This window comes from Corvus kubaryi, unplaced genomic scaffold (genome assembly GCF_017639235.1).
Source record: "Corvus kubaryi isolate FWS band 111438036 unplaced genomic scaffold, C.kubaryi_AGA036_p1.0 37398, whole genome shotgun sequence".
Classification (NCBI taxonomy): domain Eukaryota; kingdom Metazoa; phylum Chordata; class Aves; order Passeriformes; family Corvidae; genus Corvus; species Corvus kubaryi.
Genome location: NW_024581137.1, coordinates 54,555,295 through 54,575,401, shown reverse-complemented (window position 1 = coordinate 54,575,401; position 20,107 = coordinate 54,555,295). Strand labels below are relative to the sequence as shown.

The 20,107-nt window shown below is 43.2% G+C and overlaps 1 protein-coding gene across 1 annotated transcript in view; it reads left to right on the top strand.

The window, feature by feature from the left end:
* The window catches only part of OXSR1 (oxidative stress responsive kinase 1), an 87,219-nt gene that overhangs the window by 42,051 nt on the left and 25,061 nt on the right, over positions 1-20,107 (top strand). The window contains exon 5 of the mRNA XM_042043481.1: positions 12,021-12,076. Coding sequence (XP_041899415.1) covers positions 12,021-12,076 — 56 coding nt within the window. The remainder of the gene's footprint in view (positions 1-12,020; positions 12,077-20,107) is intronic.

The following is a 20,107-nucleotide window of genomic DNA, read 5'->3' as shown; positions in this document are numbered from 1 at the left end:
TGGTCCCACGGGTCAGCTTAAAGTTTCTGGCTCTAAAGGAAAGCACATCAGGTGATGGCTGAACTGCAAATATTGTGTCTGTAGTGTGGGGCAGCTGTGCTTGGGGTGAACTTCAGGCCAGAGCAAGATCTGCTGTGAAGGGCTTGATTCAAAATTGAAGGGCTTTAGTTAAGACCTGGAACAGCCAGCCCAAAATAAGCAGCCATCCAGCAGAAAAAATGTTCAGCTGGTTATGCTAAATATCCCAACTCTGCTCATGTTACACCTTGGAGAAAGCAACTTGATAACATTAGAGACACAGTATGAGTGAATGACTGTAATTCCCACATCTGAAGTTGGACAGCCAGGCCAGTGTCACAGCCCAAAGGATGAATATTGGGTCCCAAATGTAATTTTGTGGGCACTGTAGACCAGAAGTGGGGCTGTAAATCATTGGTGAGATCAGAGAACATATTTCTGTCAGCAGAGCTGCTCAATACTTCTAAATTATGCATCATCTTAAATGGGTAAATGAAGTTAACACGTGAAAAACTGGCTTAATGAAATTTTGCTGCTGCTGAATCTTGCTCTGCCTATGCCTGCCTTGAACTTAATGCCACTTCCAATTAAGTTTTGGGGAGCTGGCTTGGTGTGGAAGTGTAAATCCCTGCTTTGGACAGGAGAGGAGTTTGACAGTATTCTCTAGAGGAGATTAGAAAGCCAAATATCTAGTGAAGGCTTAAATTATGATTTTTTTCTTGTTTACTTTCCTAATTAACAGCCAGAGTGAGTCTGAGACTTGAATAGACACCATTGTTCAGGAACAAATGCTGAAGTCTCCCACATTGCCCAAAGTGATGGGTTTTTTTTGCTTTCATCTTGCAAGGGCTGTTGGGAAGTGTCTGAGGCCTTAGGGCATAGACAAAGGACAAGACAAAACCAGTTTTATTTTCATGAAACACTCTATACCACAGTAACAATTGATTACAAATGGGTCCCCATCTTCCTCCAAAATCACCTGTGCCTCCGTTTCCTGGGAGTTGGAAGCTCCCTGCCTTCACTGCCCTGTGCCTGTCCCTGGCCGCCTCTCCCATGGCAGCTGCTCCTGTCCCTGTTGTGGTTTCCTGTGTAGCATGGTGATCCCAGTGAGACTTTGAAATCCCAGTGATCCGGCTCATGTAAAGTGAGTTAAGTACCTGGGCACCAGCCAGGGCGCTGAGGACAGAGGGCCACACTCGGAAGCCTTCGGATGAAGCTGTCCTGCAGGAATCTGCTCAGGCACATTTCTTTATGGAAGTCAAGCACGGCTGACATGCTATGAGGGGTCACTGCTGGGCTAATATGGGCTGGGTGACACTCAGGGTATGTTGTACCTCTTCCCCATTTGGACTCTGATTCCTCTGTGTATTTGGGGATTAGCAGCAGTTTGATGAATGACTTAGAAATAAAACTAAAGCAAAACCAACCCAAGAGGTTTTATTGCTTAAAAAGATTTATTGGAGGGAAGTTCGAGGCTTTTTTTTTCAGGTGGTGCTGTGTATGGCAGGCTGACAAATGAATCATGCTGATAAACTGTTACAAGGTCTCTCTGTCTTTCTCCCTATTTTTATCTCTGAGCTTATCTTCTGTTCATGATTAGCTGTTGTGTAACTGAATATTTTAGTTAGTCCAGGTGAAATAATACACTGCTCAAATATAACCAGATTCTTCAATTGCAGGACAATAAAAGTGATACTGGCCTGTCTTTTTGTAAAAACAAAAAAAACCTGGGAAGTGGTTTAGAGTTGCATGCACTTGAACTGTTGGCGTGGCAGCAATCCAGCTATTAGTTTGTTTGCTGCTCTACTTACAGGGTGAAAGGAGCAGCAGCATGTTTGATATGCTGAGTTAGATCAGCTTGTGCTTCCATACACAATGTTTGGGGGAGTTTTGGTGTCTTTTCAAAATCACAGTGTTGGCAGCAGGGTGCTGGGACAGCTGTTTGTGGCTTTGAAGAGACCCTGGAAACAATATTCTTCCTGTGGTTTTATGCCAAATAGATTCACTCTTTTTTTGGACCTTAGCATGATTTTGACAGAGAATCAAAAGTTTAATTCTTTGCCTCTTTACCCATAATAAGAGTAAATAACTTCTGAAAAATGGGTATCTCTATGTGAGTACATACATATCACCAATACTTGCATGTGGGATTTTGGAGGAGCTCACCTCCAGCAGCAAGGTTTGGATTTAAGATGAAGGAGCTGATGGATATATTTTGGCAGAACTTGGCTGTCCTACAGGATTCAAGCTTAATTTTCATGTAGCTGATTAATGCATTGATAGCCATGCTGGCAGGTATTGTGGTTAAACTGGATTCCACTGTGCCTCTGAAATGCTGTACTTTCATGTTTCTGTAGGAATACTGTGGGAGAACTTCAGCCTCTCCTCCCCACAGTGCTGTAATCTTGCTTTGGGGAGTATGTTTTGGAAGTGGAGTTTGGTAGGGGAGGATTGAGGAATGGATAACAGGATATGGAGCCTTTCCACCTCTAATTGCCAGTCTGATTTTAAGTCAGGACACCAGTAATTTGAAAGTTGTCTATTGCTTAGCTGTGGGAAGTGGAATTTTTTATTCAGAGAGATACTTTAGTCTCTTCTAGAGTATGGGATGGGTAGAAATAACCTTTAGAGCTGGTAGTTAATATGAATTTTAGAGCTTTAATTTGTAAACAATTCAGAAGCCAGAAGAATAGAAATGTTACTGTTGTGTGTCTCTGTGGGAAGGAGGACAAGATGCTGCTCTAGACTCTGCTACGTGATTTGTTCTCCCAAATAAACACCTTGCTGTGCAGTGGCAAGGGCCCAAGGACCACTGAACCTCCACTCTCTGTACAGTCCAACTGGGGTGTATTGTGGTGGTTTGGCAAACCAGCACGTTTTCCTGGTGGCTGTTTCTTCCACTGCATCATCCAGAAATTCATTGTTTAAAAAAAAAAAGAAAATTCCCTGTGGTTGCAGAGAGATAATATGAACCAGATGTAAATCCCAAACCTGCAGACAGCCAGAAACAATAACTCCTGTGGAGACAGTTTTCCTCAAAGTGGATAAAGACAGTCTTTACTCTGAAGTCTAAAAACCTGGGATTTCAACCTCTGATGGTAGATATGGCTGCTGAAATGAAAGGGTGCTGGGGGCCTGCAACATCTCCAGGATATGCCCCAACTCTTGGCAACTCCCTGCAATGCAAGGGTCCAGGTGGGCTCCAGGGGGATGCCGGAAGGTGTGGCTGTTGCAATCAGGTGTTTGCCCCACTGTCATTTCCCTCACACCCAGGTGCTACCTCTGAACTTTATCACTGGGTGTCCTGCAGTTACTCAAAGTAAGTTTGGCTTAGTCCAAAGGAAAATCAGCTGTTCGGTAGAACTACTCTGGCCTTTTATAAAAGGGAGGGGGGTTTTTAGGTTTTTCTCTCTGCCTTGCTACATGGAGATGAGAAGCAGGAAAAATACAATGAAGAGTGGGAAAATAGAGGTTGGGTGATCTAAAGGTTCAACAGCACTGACAGGTTTTTGTTCAGTGATCCATAACTGAGTTGTATACTCAAATAATGGTGGTTTCTAGCAATTCTCAAATTGTCAGGAGTATTTGAATTTGATGTGTTTCCAGGGGGAATAATCGTTCACTGTCTGCAGCATTACATGTATCAAGTGAAAATGTAACAGACTCTTACCTTTTACTCTGAAGAAACCAAGTGCCATTCACACGTGTACAACACTGTTTGTGACATCTTTCTTGTGTCAATGCCTTAATCTGGTGTAGATTGCTGAGACTAGGTGACCCAGTACAGGCTCTTGCAGCATCTCTCCAGCAGCAAAGTAATTGTTTAAATTGTCTTGTTCATCTGTTCTACTGTGAGTAATACATGATGTGAATATAACTCACTTCAAAAAGATGCCTTTGGATAGTGTTCCCTGTTTTGGTGCACCAGGATTTCTGGCCTTCATAGATCCTAAAAGCTGCATATGTGGAAATGCTTTAAACATTTCTTCAGACCACTGCAGTCTTTTCATTTGTGTGTTATGCTAAAGCAGGAGAAAAGGACCATTTGCTAAATTTGTGTGGTAACATATTAAACACACTTGAAAACTTTGCAAGGCTGCATCAGAAATTATTTTTGTATGTTTACTGAATTGAATTATATCCTGCCTTACAGAGTTCTAATAAAGCATTGATATTAAAAGGTAAAGCGAATACTTTCAAAAACAAAGGTGAGACAAAATCCACACACATTTAGGACAACAAACAAGGAACTGCCATAGAGAAATCTATCTCTTCATGGTAGTCTGGAAAGCATCACCAAGGGAGACTGGGAGTGCAGAGAGGACTTGTTTCCATTGTACAGATACCTGATTTAATAACTGCTTTCTCCATTTTATGGGAATAACTGGATGAAATAGAGATCTTTCTTCCTATGCTGGTCATGCTTAAAACTGTCATATTACAGATTTTGGAGAAGGAAGTCTTGCTGACAAGTCTTTTGTGAGCTCTGGCTGTCTTGACTTTCTCCTCCTGTGTCACGTTGCAGACATGGCTGAGCAGGAGCTGTGGGTGGCTATGTAGATAGGGACAGCTCTTGGCTGCATGGGGAATGCCTTGGACCTTGTGTGTATAGAGATACACTTACTGCTTCTCCAGAACAGGGTGCTTACTGCCTTTGGGAAATGGAGACCTTTTTGAGCTCCCCTATGTCAATTTTTTGGGGTCTAATTTGATCCAAGTTGGTTCTATATTTACCAGAATGACCTTTCATCTTTCCGTCATGGAGGGGAGATACGTGAATCACTGACATTCCTGTTTCTTCTGCCACCTGATGCAGCTTGTACTCAAACTGGGGTGATGTACACATGGTAATTTTTTGGAAATTGCTATTTCTTAGAGCACTAGGAACATGTTATGACGTGCCAAGACCTACTGCAGTATGGTGGTGTCACTGGTATTGCCACGTGAAGCAAACCCACCTCCTTCCACATGAAAGAATTTGACATGAAATACTGAAATAAGACCATGTTATAACTTGACTATTTCTTTCTGTTACCAATGACTAAGGCAGGTTATCCCAAAAATATCTGGGCCTCCAGGGGTAGGAACAGACCTTGTGACTCCACAGCTTGCTCTGTGTGTTGCTTTTCAGGCAGCAGCCGTTAAAGGGTCTTTGTGCCTTGTCCCCACTGCAGTCCTTAGGAGGTAGGATCAGGAAATGGAAGGGCTGAATAGATGAATTTGTGGAAGAAGTCCTGGTACATTTTTAGCTGCTGTTCAGCGTATAAAAGCTTGATTTCAAAGCCTGCTGGGCAGAGTCTTTTCCTTATACAAGAGAAAAAACATGAAGTTCTGACAGAATAGGGGAAACTTTAAATGTGGTGTATGAAGTTGGAGATGTAGCTTCTCTCTTGCCTTAACTGCTGAAGGTTATCAGAAGCATGGGCTGTGTGGCAATCAGAAGCATGGGCTGTGTGGCAAATCCTCCTTGCCATGAGCTGATGTTATAGCAGTGATGTGCTTTGGGGTGGATGGGTGAAGCAAAGGCCTCTTTTGCAGGAGGAAGAAGTGGGGCTGTGAGGATTGGTGTAATTAGATCATCTCCACGTTTGGAGGTCCAATGCTTGTAGCATTATTTTCTGGCAGAAGGAGCTGATGTGTTTGAAAACTGTTTTTTGAGGGTTCGGATTTAGCTGGAGCAACTTGCCTCACGTTGAGGTTACTTGAGCACTGCTGCTGGGCTGGAGGTTTGGCCATGGATAGGAGGTGGAGTCCAAGGCAGGCAGGATCTGGCCTTAAACCACACCTCTCTTTAATCCTCTGTTAGTATTGAACCACGTGGGAAGAGAAGGGATTAATGAGAGTGCCAAGCCATCAGAAACAAAGTTGGCACAGGAACGAGAAGTGTGAGCTGGATGTAATTTGCTGAGATAAAGGAAAATTGCAGGCGCTGCGATAACGGTGGCTGTGTGACAGACAGGGACACAGTGAGGGATGTGACACACTGCTGCCTGTCTCCCTTCATAACAGAGGCTTGCACCAAGTTAGCCCAAAGTCTGCAACTCTTTCTGTACTGCCTCAGCATCTTCCCAGCCCCCATAGCTATTCAGACAACCAAGATGACAGTGAATTTCAGGCATATCTCCTGCAGCTTTCTTTAGTGAGTTGTCCCTTGTCTGAGCTGACACAGCGAGTTAACCTAAAGGAAATCAAATTTGAGTCATGCTTTCTTGGGCCCCAAACCCTCTACTTAAAGCAGCAGTCCACTTCTACAGCACTAAAGGGCAGAAAATTGAGAGGGTTTGTACCAAGTAAGCACATTATGGAGCCTCTGAAAGATGTTTTATGTTTTTACAATGAAGTGCAATGGGAGATGAATTTCTCATGCAGCCCTTACTGGGGTTTCTGTTTGCCTATGCCAGGCGACAGGATGGAGTTATCTCTCCCAGGAGGTTTCTTTGCTGCACTCAGAGCGATCTGCCTGGATCTTATGGGTAGGGCAGGGAGAAAACAAGTACTTGCTGTACTCATAAAGCTCTCTGTGACAGAAGCTGACAGTGCTTTCCAGTGGGCTTTGTCTATGCATGGCTCTGTTTGCAAAGCCACAGTCTGTCTGTCAGTCACTTCTGCCTTTCAAGCCTTGCTTCAGACTGCTTTAAAAAAAAAAAAAAAAAAAACCAAAAATTTTAATATTCCCAGTAACATTGGATTATTCTTCTAACTTTGTCCAGCCATTAAAATGATAATTCAAAAGCCTTTAATTATTTCCACCTATGTAGCCCCCATGACATTGCAGCTTCATAAATGCTTCTACTGTTTGAGCCTTGAAGTTAATTATGAGTTGCCTTGTGCTACTGGCTCAGCTCCTGTGTCGAGGTCCTGGTCTTTTACCACAGCCCAGCAGCTGACAGAGCAGCTCGGAGAAGAGGGAAGAAGCAGTCACTGTGCTTCCCTGATCCTGGGCAATAAAGCATGTCACTGGGCTGGTCCCTGCTGGAATTTATGGCAGCCTGGCTGCTGCTGCTGGGCCGAGCTGCCAGTGGCCACGAGGACCTGCTGAGAGGGCTGTGGATGAGCAGGGATGAAGCAAGCTGTGGACTTGGCCCTCTCTTCCCTCTGTTTATGCCTGGCTCAGCAGGGAGTATGGAAGCTGCTCTGCCAGCTCTCTGCCATTGGAAAACCTTCAAGCTCTGGAAGATGTTTCCGAGTCCGACTCTGCAGTTACGTACAATACTGTAACAGGCAGTAATTGCACCTCACCCAAGAGTTTGGGATTTTATGTTCAACACTGTGGCATGAAAATGTTGGTGCACACAGCTTTTCTGAGCAGGAACAAGGACATGCTAATGTACAGCACTTCCAATACAATGGCTTTGAATGCCTTCTCCTATGTTGTACTGAACGTGCTGACGTTTGAGGGTGTAAAAATACTGATCTGCCTGCACGCTCCAAGCCTAGTTTACATTTTGCAGCTCTAAATGGTAAAGCTCTTGCCTGTCACCAGCTTTTTATATCTTTGCTTATAAGGCAAAGGGAAGACGTGACACAGGTACAGCATATTATTGAAGGAAGAGGAATGTTTGCTGGTAGAGAGACAATAGCACTCATTTGGTTTAAAATGTCACAGATTGCCTCATATTTAACTGTATGTAGAGATACTGTCCTGGAAGTATTTTACCAATTACTCAGAACCATGTCAACTCCAGCAATTGGTGGCATTCAGCATAAATATTTTGAGTTATTCATTACCATTAACAGAAAACAGTAATTGTTGCATCTTTCACCTTCTGTTTTTTTAAATGAAACTTGGCAGGACCAACCACTCCTTCCTCATGCCAAATTATGCACTATAGAGTTCAGTCCATGAAAATTTATTGTTGCAGTTGATGTAAATTGCATCTAATGGGCAAATGACTCACGGCTGTGCTTACAGCCAGCTTTGTGCTCTAAAGGCACATGCCAGCAGGTTGGAAGCAAAGATAGAGTAAACAGCTTATCTGTTTCCCCTCTCCTGTGACAGTTCTTCTCACTGCTGGGTTGCAGAGCTCCTGGGGTTGACACTCTTTGCTCAGGTCCCTTCTATTGTGTTTGCAGTGGCTGTAACAACCACTATGGTGTGGGGCCAAGGATTGAGGGCTACAGATGAGGGCAGATCTGATAATTTAGGAGGATTTTAAGGACTCTTTTTATAGTGGGAACAAGCCACCAGGATACAATTCATGTAGTTTCCCTGTGCCCCATTGAAAAATTAATCGTGGGGAATATGGGAACATGGTGCTTAAAACTGGGGAGCATCATCTCATTGCCTTCCTGTGCTCCCAAGTCTCCTGTAGCTGGAGCTCAGCTGTAATTTTGTTGTTGGGATGAGATTTGGTCATACAGCACCTCATTCCTATGGCCCAGCCCCAACCTGGAGGCATTAATGTGATGTAGCTCATGTCTGGTCAAACTGGGACAGTTTGGAATGCAGATGAAGAAGGGTTTCTGCCCTGCTGTGGAACTTTTCAAGGCTGATGTGCAGAAGCCAGCTCTGCACTGGAGCGAGTCCAAACCGCTCTTCCCACTCTGGCTGTGGAGTACAAGGTAAATAAAAACATAATGGTTATTTTGTGGAAGGGTTCTTGGAGGCTTTAGAGGAGAGGAAGATGACAGCTGTGGAGCAGGAGTGCCCACAGCTACTGTAGCATTTGTTAAGCTATTGACAAGAAAGCTTACTCTGGCCTTCTGTAACTTCATTTAAAATGTGATATAATTATTGTTTACGCTAAAGCCTAAAGCTGCTTCCTGTTTCCACTATAGTAATTATGCCAGAGGCAGACCATCAGTGTATCAGCCCAGGATATGGCCATTACCACATTAAGGGGAAGTGCCTTCAAATTGTTACACTTGGCAATAACTATATCCTGGAGTAACAAACTTCTCGCCATTCACCTCACAAGTTTACAAGCATCTCCTGATGAAAATAAACAGGAAAGCACTGATCGTCTTTCCCCTGCCCCATTGCTTTAAATGCAATTACTTAATTTTAAGTATGATTTTATAGGGGAACCTACTTCAAAGATGCTGCCACTGCACCAGTATATGCTAAAAGAAAGGGATTTGTGCCTTTGTAATGCCCTGTTACACTGGGGTGGGGAATGGGAAAGCTGGGAATTGCTTCTATGGCACAGTGACTCCTCAATGGAGTCAATGTCCACAGACATCTTGCTGCCCCATGAGTTTTGCTGCTCTGGGGTGGAGTGTGCTGGGCTGGGATGAGTAATGGCCTTTGCAGAGGGCTGATCACTGGGAGGAAGTGCCACATGAAGCAGTGATTTAATTCTGCAGTTTGACTTGGATATTTGGCAGTGCTGTTTTGGCCTCCCGGATTTCATATTGTGGCTGTGGCTTGTTTTAATTTCTTGAACCAGCTTTAAGCATCATATTTACTGACTTTTGTTTCCAATGAGAAAATATGTGGATTTTAATTAATCCAAGCTGACATTAAAAAGAAAACAAGCCTCTTGATTTGAGGGGGTTAAGGGCCTGGAGTCCTTGGGCTCATTTTTTCTATGGGATTCAATTTGAGTGCTTGTTTCACTACTTCTGGCATTCTAAGCCTGTCCAGCTTGCTCTGTTGTGGTGGGATGGTTTTGTGATAGGGAATGCCTGCTGGTTTCTGGCAGCTGTTACTGCACCAGGGAGACCTGCCTGAGTTGTTTTGGACTGTGAAGTGCATGATAGTTGAGACTTCATCCATAGTTTTGCTTAAAATCTTCCCTGGCACTTCCTTTGTGGCTGAGTGGGGTCGGTTGTGGGGGCTTGGTGAGCCACACGTGCAGTTCCGCCAGAGGGGAAGTTTGGAAAGGCTACACAATACTGCATGGCCCAGCTTACTGGGGAAATGCTCCAGCATCCTGGGCTGCCTTGAAGTACAGATGGAAGAGGAAATTACTCTTACTCCAGTAAGACAATTAATAACTTCAACAGGCAACCTCGTGCATGCTGTTTCTTTCCCTGTAACCTGGAACTGGCAGGGCCTCGTGCATCCTGGCTGTCACAGGAGAATCAGCTGTGGGTAAACATTTCCAGTAGGATTGGAGAGTTTCCTGAACGCCCTGTGTTCCCTCTGAACTAGGACTGGTGTTTGGGGGATTCCTGGAGGTGGCTGTGCCTGTGCCAGGCACATTTCACACTGTGTGAGCCAGCTCCTTGCCTAGGACACAGCAGACTTTGGCACTGTGCTCCTGGGGCTGGATCCCAAAGGCATCTTCTACCTAAATATTGGCAGGGAGCTTTTCCATTCCTCCTTGTTATGGTCCATGAACACTTTGTGGGAGTGCAGGGCTCAGTCAGGTTTGTGTCTCTCATGACAATTAGTTCAACAGCACCAATTATATTGGATTTGACCAATAGATGCTAAGGGGGTGGTGTAGCCACCTGGTGACTTCTGCATTTAATCCCTTTAGGTCCTTCATGTGTTTAAGAGCCTCCATCCACGGATGCTGTGCTGTCTGCAACAGCTACAGGTGCTGGTTGCAGGAAGAAAGCAAAAATCATGCTTCTGGAAGGGAAAGTCAGCTTCTTGAGGCTATCAGATCTGTATGAAACTGTGAAGTTATATGACACATCTTCATTATCAAAGCAAATTAGAATTTTTCCTGTACTTGCTCTCACACCTGTTCTTCAAACTGGGATTAGGCTCCAGGATGGGCACTGGTAGCAAGACATGTACATTTGGCAGGATTTGAAATACCTGTTAGAAGGCTAAAGGTGCTGTCAGCTGCAGTTTGCTGTTCATCTTTAGTGGGACTGTCTTATGGACAGTTTTTGTTCTGCAGTGTGCTGGGGAAAAGCCTTGTCATGCCATTGTCCTAGACTGAGTATTGGGAAGAATCTGACAAATGCTTGTGCTGGAGAGGATGTGTTTAAAATTATCCTGGCCTGGAACTGGCAGTGGCCCAGCCTTCTCTTCAGAATAGCAAAGCCAGGAAGGAGGAGATTTCCAGGGCCTGACTGGAGCTCTTTGGCCAGGCCATCTCACCAGTTCTGTTCTCATGATGCACTAGGGAGGAGAGGAAAAAATAGCTTTGGACTTTTCTGTATGTGAAAGGATTTGGAATATTTGCCAAAGGCAGTGGAGGGAAAATCTGCTTGTTTTGGGGTTGTTTTCCTCTTTTTGCTCCTGTTTCACAGGGGCTCCTGGGCAGTGCAAGCTTAGCAGCCATGCTGATGAACAGGAGTGTCAACTATGAAGTGCTGCTCTTGGCTTGGCGTGGGGAGCAGCCTGTGAAAACAAACTGGAAAACTTCAAAGTGTTTGCAGTGAAAGTAGCATTCCCCTCAAGGATGGAAAACTGTTGCTGTTAACCTGAAAACCAGAGCTTCTGGCTAGAAAGAGGATAGTACAAAACATTCATAGCACATACTGGATGCTCTTGGGTGCTTGTTCATTAAAAAAAAAAAAAGATAACATGGAGACATTTTTTCACTGACCAGGATAATGTGGTTCTGCTCATTAAGCTAGGAGCAAACAACATTTTTCTGCTCTCTGGATTTTGACTAGTGTATGGGGCTATACTGATTTCCTGGGCAGGGCTGGAGAGCAGTGAGATGTGGGGCTGGGGGAGAACAGGATGCATTCAGTGGAAGTGAGACAAGATCAATTCACTGTCTCTTGAAGTCTCTCCTCCTAAAGGGGTACATGAGTATCCAGCCAGTACTAGGTTCACTTTTCACTTTTTTAGCTAACTCTAAGAACCTGGGACAAACCAGGTTTCCTTGCATTTTTAAGGGTACCTTCTGCAGTTTTAATTTTTTTTTTCTGTGTGTAGTACCTGAAGTATAAATCATACAAATACTACTTAGTGCCTGTCTACTGAAGTTACAATTGATGTTAAGTCCCTACTATTTCTGCATTATTTGAGGCAAGAAGTACTAATGTCAGAAACAAAGTATAAGAAATAATAACCTTTTAATGTATTTTTGTAGGTTGAAGGAAAGATTTAATGACTTAACACTTACTGTTGCTTTATCTTTTTGCAGGGATGTGAAAGCAGGAAATATTCTTCTTGGAGAAGATGGCTCAGTGCAAATTGCAGGTAACTTTCCTGGTAGCTTTGAGTAAACTTTAGGCATAACTGCATATCCAAAGAAATAGTTTAATGATCAAGGAGAAACCTACATAAAAATGTTAGCTTCAAAAAGCTCCACGGTTCATAAAACAAACAAAAAACCCCAACAATAAACAAACCACAAACCAAAATGAAAAACCAACCCAGAGTGTATTATGTCTTGTTATCTTAAAATACTTGGAATAATGACAATCAGCAGATATAAATCATTTGTCTGTGAAGTCCTCACAATCAATAGATCAGATAAAGTTCTTGGCATCAGCTAGTCAGATTTTTGTATCAGCAAGTTTATAGGCTTGGAAGTGGAGTGCACAGACCTCACCGATTTATCACTGACGTGTGAGGTGGTTTTTGAAAGGCCTCTGGTGAAGGGTGGACAGATCCATCAGAAGGAAATGGGCATATCTGATGGTAAAAGTCATTTAAGGAAAGATCAGCCGGTCAGACTGCTCCTGTGGATGCTCCTTGCTCTGCTTCAGTTGAGCTGGATAGCAGAGAGGGTGTTTGAGTGGCTGCCCTGGCCCAACCCAAACTGGGGTGAGCTGGAAGTCTTGGAAGCAGTCATGCAAAGAAAAGCTGTTAAGACAGTTGCTTTAGCTCATACAGATCTGTCTGGAGATGTCTGCTGCAGTCACTGCTGACAGGAGCTGCAGCAACAGAGGTGTCCTGGAAACAGTCCTGCATGGGGATAGACCATGGGGAAAAGGGTACTGTGTGGTGTGTTTCCCCCCTGATCCTCTTCCAGTATTTTATTTCATACATGTTCCTGCAGACTTCACTCTTCTTTCCAGAAATCAAGAATTATGCCCCATCCCTGAAACATTCAGGGTTTAATGGGACTCTGAGCAACCTGTTCTGGTTGAAGGTGTCCCTGCCCATGGCAGGGGTTGGACAAGATGACCATTAAAGGTCCCTTCCAACCCAAACTATTCTGAGTTTTTGATTATTACTATTATTATTGCAGATTATTAAGTAAGCCAAGACTTTTAGAGAGTACATTTAGAACTTGTGATATTTGTTTATCCTTCTTTTCCCAGTGTGCTGTTTTCCTATCCTGAGTACAATTTTTCTCCAGTTCTCCTTTCCCTCAGTATTGTGTTCTTCCCGTGGATCTTGTAGTGCCTTTGCTGTGGATCTTGTAGTGCCTTTCCAGTCCTTTGTGCCACCTCTAGCTGGGGGCAGAGCTCTTGTCCAGTCCTGCCAGCTTGGCAAACATCCCTATACATGTGTAACATTTTCAATCCCATATTTAATTGGGAAGAGCCGTATCTCTGTGTGATGACGTCTCTTCTTTAGTGCCCTGTCCTGCTGGTAGAGGCACAGCAGTGGGTCAAGCCAGTGTGCTGGGAGTTTAGGGATGAGGCAGTGACTGTTGTGTGAGGGAGGAGTGCCTGTAGCATTGTTTATTATTTTGGAATATCTATGCCTGGCATTGCATCTTGGAATGAAAGGTGTCGGTTTTCCACCAGGAGGTAGAACATGTTGCAAGCAGTATTTTCTAGGTAGCTCTCCTCTCTGCAGAGGACAATAAGCCCTTTTACAGGACATAACACCTGTTTCTGTTTAAAATCTGAAGTTGCCCTGTTTCCTTTTTTAAGTTTCCTGGTACCCTTAATGCCTGCTGTTCTATTTCAAATGAGGTGTAAATAATTCAGTTGTGTGGCAGCTGATGGAAGGTAGGGAGTGGCTCCTAAAACGCTCAAAGGAGCAAACTTTATACGGTGAAATCCTACAGTTTTTTCCATAATGGGGCCAAGATAACACTTAGGATTTGTAATTGCATGGAGCTTTTGATGCTGTTCTGGGAGAGGCTGCAAATAGCTGTAACTCCAAGTGTTTCTGCCAGCCTAGAGAAAGCTGCTTGTGTTTCTCTCCCACAAGGATGCCAGGGATTGGCTTTTTTGTATTAAGGCTCACTGGCACTAGGTACCTGTTCGTGTATTTTTTCTGCTGAGCAGTTTTTAGTTGATAAATAGATTTAAGGTTGACTGGTCTATGAATTTCAGAGGATTTATTTTGTCTGTGATTGTACACATTCCCCTAGACTGAACTACTCGTGGTTTATCTGTGCAACATTTAAATGATGAAATCCATCTCTCTGCAAATCCTGCGAAAGCAGCGTTGTGAGATGTGCAAAATTCTCTCTTTACAAATTCTTTCTTCCAACATGCAGAAGGCCCAACCCTACACCTTTCATCAGCCACTAAACCTAGCAGGGCCACTAAACCTAGGTCAGAGCGTTCACCACGGTGGCAGGAAGCACTTTCGTTTCTGTAGAGGCAGCTGATGACTTGAAGAAATGGAAGTAAATGAATAAATAATAGAGAAGAACCTGACCTGGTCGTAACGTGAGATTTTGTTTCTGTGGGAATTTCTGACACTTAAACTTCATTGCCTCCTGACCCAGGATGAAGTAGCAAAATTTCTTGGGAATTTTTCGAGGAGAAAATGCTGGAAGCAAAACAAGCCAAATAAAAAGAGATTTGTTTCAGCGAGATCAAAGCACTTGCCTTTGACAATAATATTAATGCATATTATGAATAATTCTGTTGATTGTTGAGTGCTTCAATTATGAGCTGGATGACATCACTGCGTTCCCATGAAACAAACGCTCCTAAGTTTCGCTGGAGAGTTACACCAGGAGATAAAAAACAAAAGATTGATCAGCTGTGGAATGTAGCCTGAGGGTTGGAGTGAATGGGGCACCTCCCTGCAAGGAGCTGGTTTGGTATACATGAAAAATTTAAATCATGTAGCAGGGAAGAAAGACTTCCATTCTTTTATAATGACTCCTTCCTGTCTGCCATTCCTCTATCTAAACTGCCTGTGAACAGTTGTTAAGAAGGTCTTATTCAATCTTTGACTTTCGTGACCTTATGTTCCTGTGTGTTTCCTACTGCTTGACACAATTCCTGTTTCTTGTTCCAGATGAAATGTAATTCTTAAATGTAAATGAGGAATGTACATCTCAATCTGGACATCCTTTGAGGAAAAAAGCAAAGGTGCATTTGAGATTGAGTGGTGGAAACGGCACTGCAGGACTGTACCTCCACAGTGTGTCAGTGAATTTAATTGCTGGAAACTTTCACTGTATGGAATTCATGGCAGTAATTTTGCTGCAGTATTACACCATTCTAACTAGTGAAAATTAAAGCCTCTTGTGAATTTTTGGCTGTGCGATTTCTGTTAAGGCTAAACAGAAGAAGCAGCTTGATGAACGTGTGTCAGACTTTTCTCAGGTTCTGTTTGTAACCCTGAATTTGTGGTTGTGCATATGGGGAAAGCCACTGTGGGAGCACTGTGAGCTGAGGCGGCTGCAGGTAAAGAGATGGAGGAGAAATCTGTGAGCTTGGGGGCATCTGCTGGAAGTGGGAATTCTAAAAATTCCTCTAATGGCCTGCACAAATTCCCAGCTTGGAACTCCTCCCCAAGTCTTATTTTTACTCATGACTCTATTTTTAACTCTTGTCGCTCCTTTGGCTTTCAAAAAGTGCATCCACTGAACCAAGGAGAAAATTGCCTTTAACAGATCCAGCTGAGCAGCGAGACCTAAAGTGAGGCAGTTTGCTTCTATCTTAACATTCCTCTTTTTTTCCCCAAGGGCACTGGCTTGAGCTTGTGGCTTGGCACCAAGTTTTTGGAGCCTGTTACAATTCAGAGTGTCGCTTTCTCAGTTTGAAGCGTTTTCCTGCACACTGGATTAATCTGTCTTCTGGAGAGAGCAGGACTCTTTCCCAGATACCGTTGTTCTGGCCTGTGCTGACAGTGGTTGCAATGTAAATGGAGATAGCCATGTTCTTTTGTGTTCCAGCCTCTCCATGGCAATTACTTCATTTCTTTTAATCAGAGCATAAAACCTCTTAGCCCTGGCATTTATCAGCTCCCTGGAGTCTAAAAGTGCACGGATAAAAACACTCTGTCAACATAAAACTGTATTGGCACCAATATTGCTGCATAAACCAGGAGATGGCTTCTCACAGTAAGCAAGGCTTTGCATTTGTCAGTTTATTTAATAATGCAGGACCTACAAATTAGTGTGAAATGAAGTGAATGTCTTGATAGACTGGGAAAGGATGGGAGAGGTTGAGGGGAATCTCTCCCAGGGTGTATGAGACTTGCTCAGTATGAGGCATGCTCCAGCCATGGCGTGATGTGAGCATGCTACTGAGACTGAATGCAGACGAAATCTTTTTTTCCCCCTGATTTTATCCACGGAGATATTAAATAATGCTGTCACCCACCCCTGTGAGATTGAATGTGACAATAGAAGTGTCTGCCGAAGGCTGAGGCATGCATCCCTCCGTGTGTGGATTTTTTGGTTGTGGAGACAGTCACACAATGGCTTCAGGATTTAAAACCAGAGAATTCTTAATGCGCACTCCCGAGAGGTGCCTGGAGGGTCAGCCATGGCCTGGGCAGGCCATGTTGCCAAGCAGTTGAAGTAGATTGAGATTTCACTAAGTCGTTCAGGACTTGCTAATTGATCCTGGGCAAAGTGCCTAACCCCTCTCTCTTTATCTATTTATAAAACGGGGATAGTTAAGGCCAGGCAAAACTTGTGTAACTGAATTTGTGTAACTTTCCACAAATCCATGCCAGCTTGTCACCGGTTCGCTGTGTTCCTGACTGCTCTTAATTCATTGTACTAAAATAGCGCTCTACATAAACATCGAGCTATGATGCAGGCAGTGTCATTCCCCACTTTCCCTTAGGAAACTCTTAACTTTGGGAGATTAAATTGCCTGAACAAGGGGCAAGGCACAAATCTAACTTGGGAGGGAAGTGTTGATTGCAGGGCTCACTCGAGGAGTCTGTGTTGTATCATGAACACCTCAGAGCCTCTTCTCCCTTTCAAAAAAAGGGCCGAAAGTATTTTTCTCTGTGATTGGTGGAGACTTTTAGGACCTGCAGAAGCATGTTGTGAAATAACTTTTTCTTTGTGTCACTTGTACTATCTGTGTTTCCTGAAGAGATGTTGCACTATTTGATTGTTGAAACCACTTGTGAATGTCTCAGAAGGCGATGGGTGGCGTCACCCAGCCTGGGTTTTGTCATCCTGAAGTTATTTTGCGAAGTAGGAGGACAAGTGTGCATTTACAGATCCAATACCACTGTGTATCCATCTAGACTTTAAAAGGAAAGAAGCCTTTGATTCTTGTTCTCCACTAATCTTCTTTTTATCTGGTGTCCTACCACCTGCTGCGTTCTCAGCACAAAATTGCTATTTATCACTGCCTTCCTCTTCTTGCTGCCAGTTTTATTCATCTTCAGTGCTCTAAAAGCTTTAAGATTTGCAGGAAAGCACTAAGTACAACTGCAGGTATTTTCTGATGGTGAACAACTGAACAAGAAGGAAGGTGACCGGTGAAAAAACCACTTAGTGCTGTCTTCTGAAATACTTTTTGTTTAAAGACAGCTCTGAGTGATTTTGAAGTCAAAATTGAATTATTATGTTTTTCTGCCCCTGTTGGTTGAAAACTGCTTTAGGGTCTGATCCAAGCCCGTCAAACTCTGTAGGAGCCCTTCTGATATCAGCAGGTTTTGGTCCTGGCTCTTAGTCCGTATTCTTCCTTTCTTTCCCTTCTATGTACCTGTAGGTAGCTACATGCGGTAGCAGGTACTTGGGCTTTTTAGAATTAAGGTAATGTTACAATATGAGATGGCCAAGGAGAGCTGATTTTTAACAGCTGACTTCTAGATTTGGATAGAACAATCTAGAATACGGTAGAAATGTATGTTCCTGAGAGACACACCTGCACTGGTACCTGTTGTGATGTGGTCCTGCCACAGCATTCTTGTGTTGGTGAGTTGTTTGTACTGGGTGTTTCTTTCCATCTTCTATGTTTCCCGAGTGGCCAGAGTAGTTTTTAAGTTTGACAGTTTGGATACCTTATTATCAGGAATTGTTGCCTCATACCATGCTTTTTCAAACACTACTCTGCAACTTCATTGCCACTGTAGAGCGTCCTGTAGGATATGTAGTTTGCAACACATGTTTCTGCTGGAAGAGACAAAATTGGCCATGTTTTGTGCAGAGCCTGCATCAGCAAAATTGACATTCCCATCCTGGATTGGTTTTGCTGTGATAGGAGAGTCCGGAGATACACATCTTTGTGGGGGTTTTTTTAGTAGTCTTTGGTTTAAATGACTGGAACAGCTCCAACAGATGAATCTTTTCTACATTGCTTCAGAAAAAAAAAAAAAAAAAAAAAAAGATCCAGACACCCTGGAGACTTATTTGCTATCAGATTGCTGGAGGTCTGCAATTTTTGGGCTCCTTTAGGATATCTGACAGTCGGTGGATCCCCAGCAGTGGTGGTTACTGGTATTGCAAGCCAGGTCCAACCGTTTCCAATTCCTCCCTGTCTCTGGTGATTCAGTCCTTTCCAGTTATCACTGTAGTGAGCCAATGTAAACTCCGAGCTGCCAAGGAAGAGTATGAATGTGTAAACACTTCAGAGCTATCCTGAATTTCATGGATTTTCCCATTTTCTAGAGTTAAATTCATTTGCAATAACCTAGTTCTGTTTTAACCTTTCTGGGGACAGAGAGACTGAGGCGCAGATGGTACCAAGTGCTCTGAAGTAGGAATTGAACCTGAACTTGTGGTTGGGGTTGTGTTTTATTGCTTTGCAGATATTTCCTGAGAGCAGGTGCATTCTTATCTGAATAGCTGGGGCTTGGATAAAGTTAGTAAGATGACATTTGAGAAGATGGTCTCAAAGTTATTCCTTACAGCAGAGTAGCACAGGCTGTGTGAGCCTGTTTTAGCCCACTGGAAATGAGGGAAATTAATTGGGAAAACATTAAATAAATCAACCATGTAATGAAATAAACTTTAATTCCATTTAAGCTTTCTTCAGATGGCAGATGTAGGGGCCTGATTTCCATCTGGAATTTATAAACCCATGTTTGATGTGAGATGTGGTGAATACTGTGTAAAGGACTTGTGTTTTTACTGCTGGAATGCTTTTGCTTTGAATGGCATTTCCTTTCCCCTCAAAATGACTGCATGGAAACTTGAGGTAAGATAATATGTGCAAGTTCAAATACAGCACATCACAATAAAATGCTGATGGCACTTGGACAAGTTTCTATTAGTATTATCTTATTTAAAAGAACTTCCAATTGCTCTTGTGTTTAGAACAATAGATCTTGCGAGACTTCCTGTAATGAGCAGTAAAAGGCAACTTTACTCTGAGTCTTTTAGGAAGCTTGTTCGGTTTCTGAGAAAAGCAAGGGTCACATAGAAGATCTCAAAACAAAAATCATTGTTGCAAAATGTGGGTTTCCAGAAAAATAAAAATTGCAGTGCTGATGGGGACAGTGATCCATCTAGGTGTGCTAAAACTTCAAGGGTAGCAGGGAGCCAAGGATGCCTTTAGGAACAGGAAAAGAACAGGACAGCACATCTGGAAGAGCTAAATCCTAATGATAGGCTTTTGTTAGTGCTGGTTTTAACCCTGTGATTTCTATGCAACTTTCTTTAATGTCACCTTGCAGTTACCCATGTCTAGTACTTGAGTAAGCACTAACTTCCTGTCCTGGAAGTCTCTAACTGAAGTGAGCTTTCAGCATCTTCTTCTGAGTGATAACTTCAGAGGTGTTTCTCAAATATTGAAATACTGATGAGAAGTGACTCATTGAACTGCTGGTGTGATGCAGAGGGAAACTTGGGACAGTCCTCATAATAATGCCATGACTTGCAAATTGTAAGGAGGTATCTTATGTTGCAGTTAGTTCTTCAATATGACATCCTTAAGCCATGCAGTAGCTCTGGCTCCTCTGGCCATAGAGGCAAAGGCTTTTACATTGACAGTTAACTGTCAGCAGAGTTTCAAGAATTTTCAAAGCAGTTGTGATCAATTATGTTCTGATTTTATGTTAAATAGCCCTGTAGTTTCAGAGATTTGCCCCCCAAGCCTGTCATCAGCCTCAAAAATGGCATTTGAGATTTTGATTGCTTGTACTGTGTTTAAAAAAAAAAAAAAAGTATGT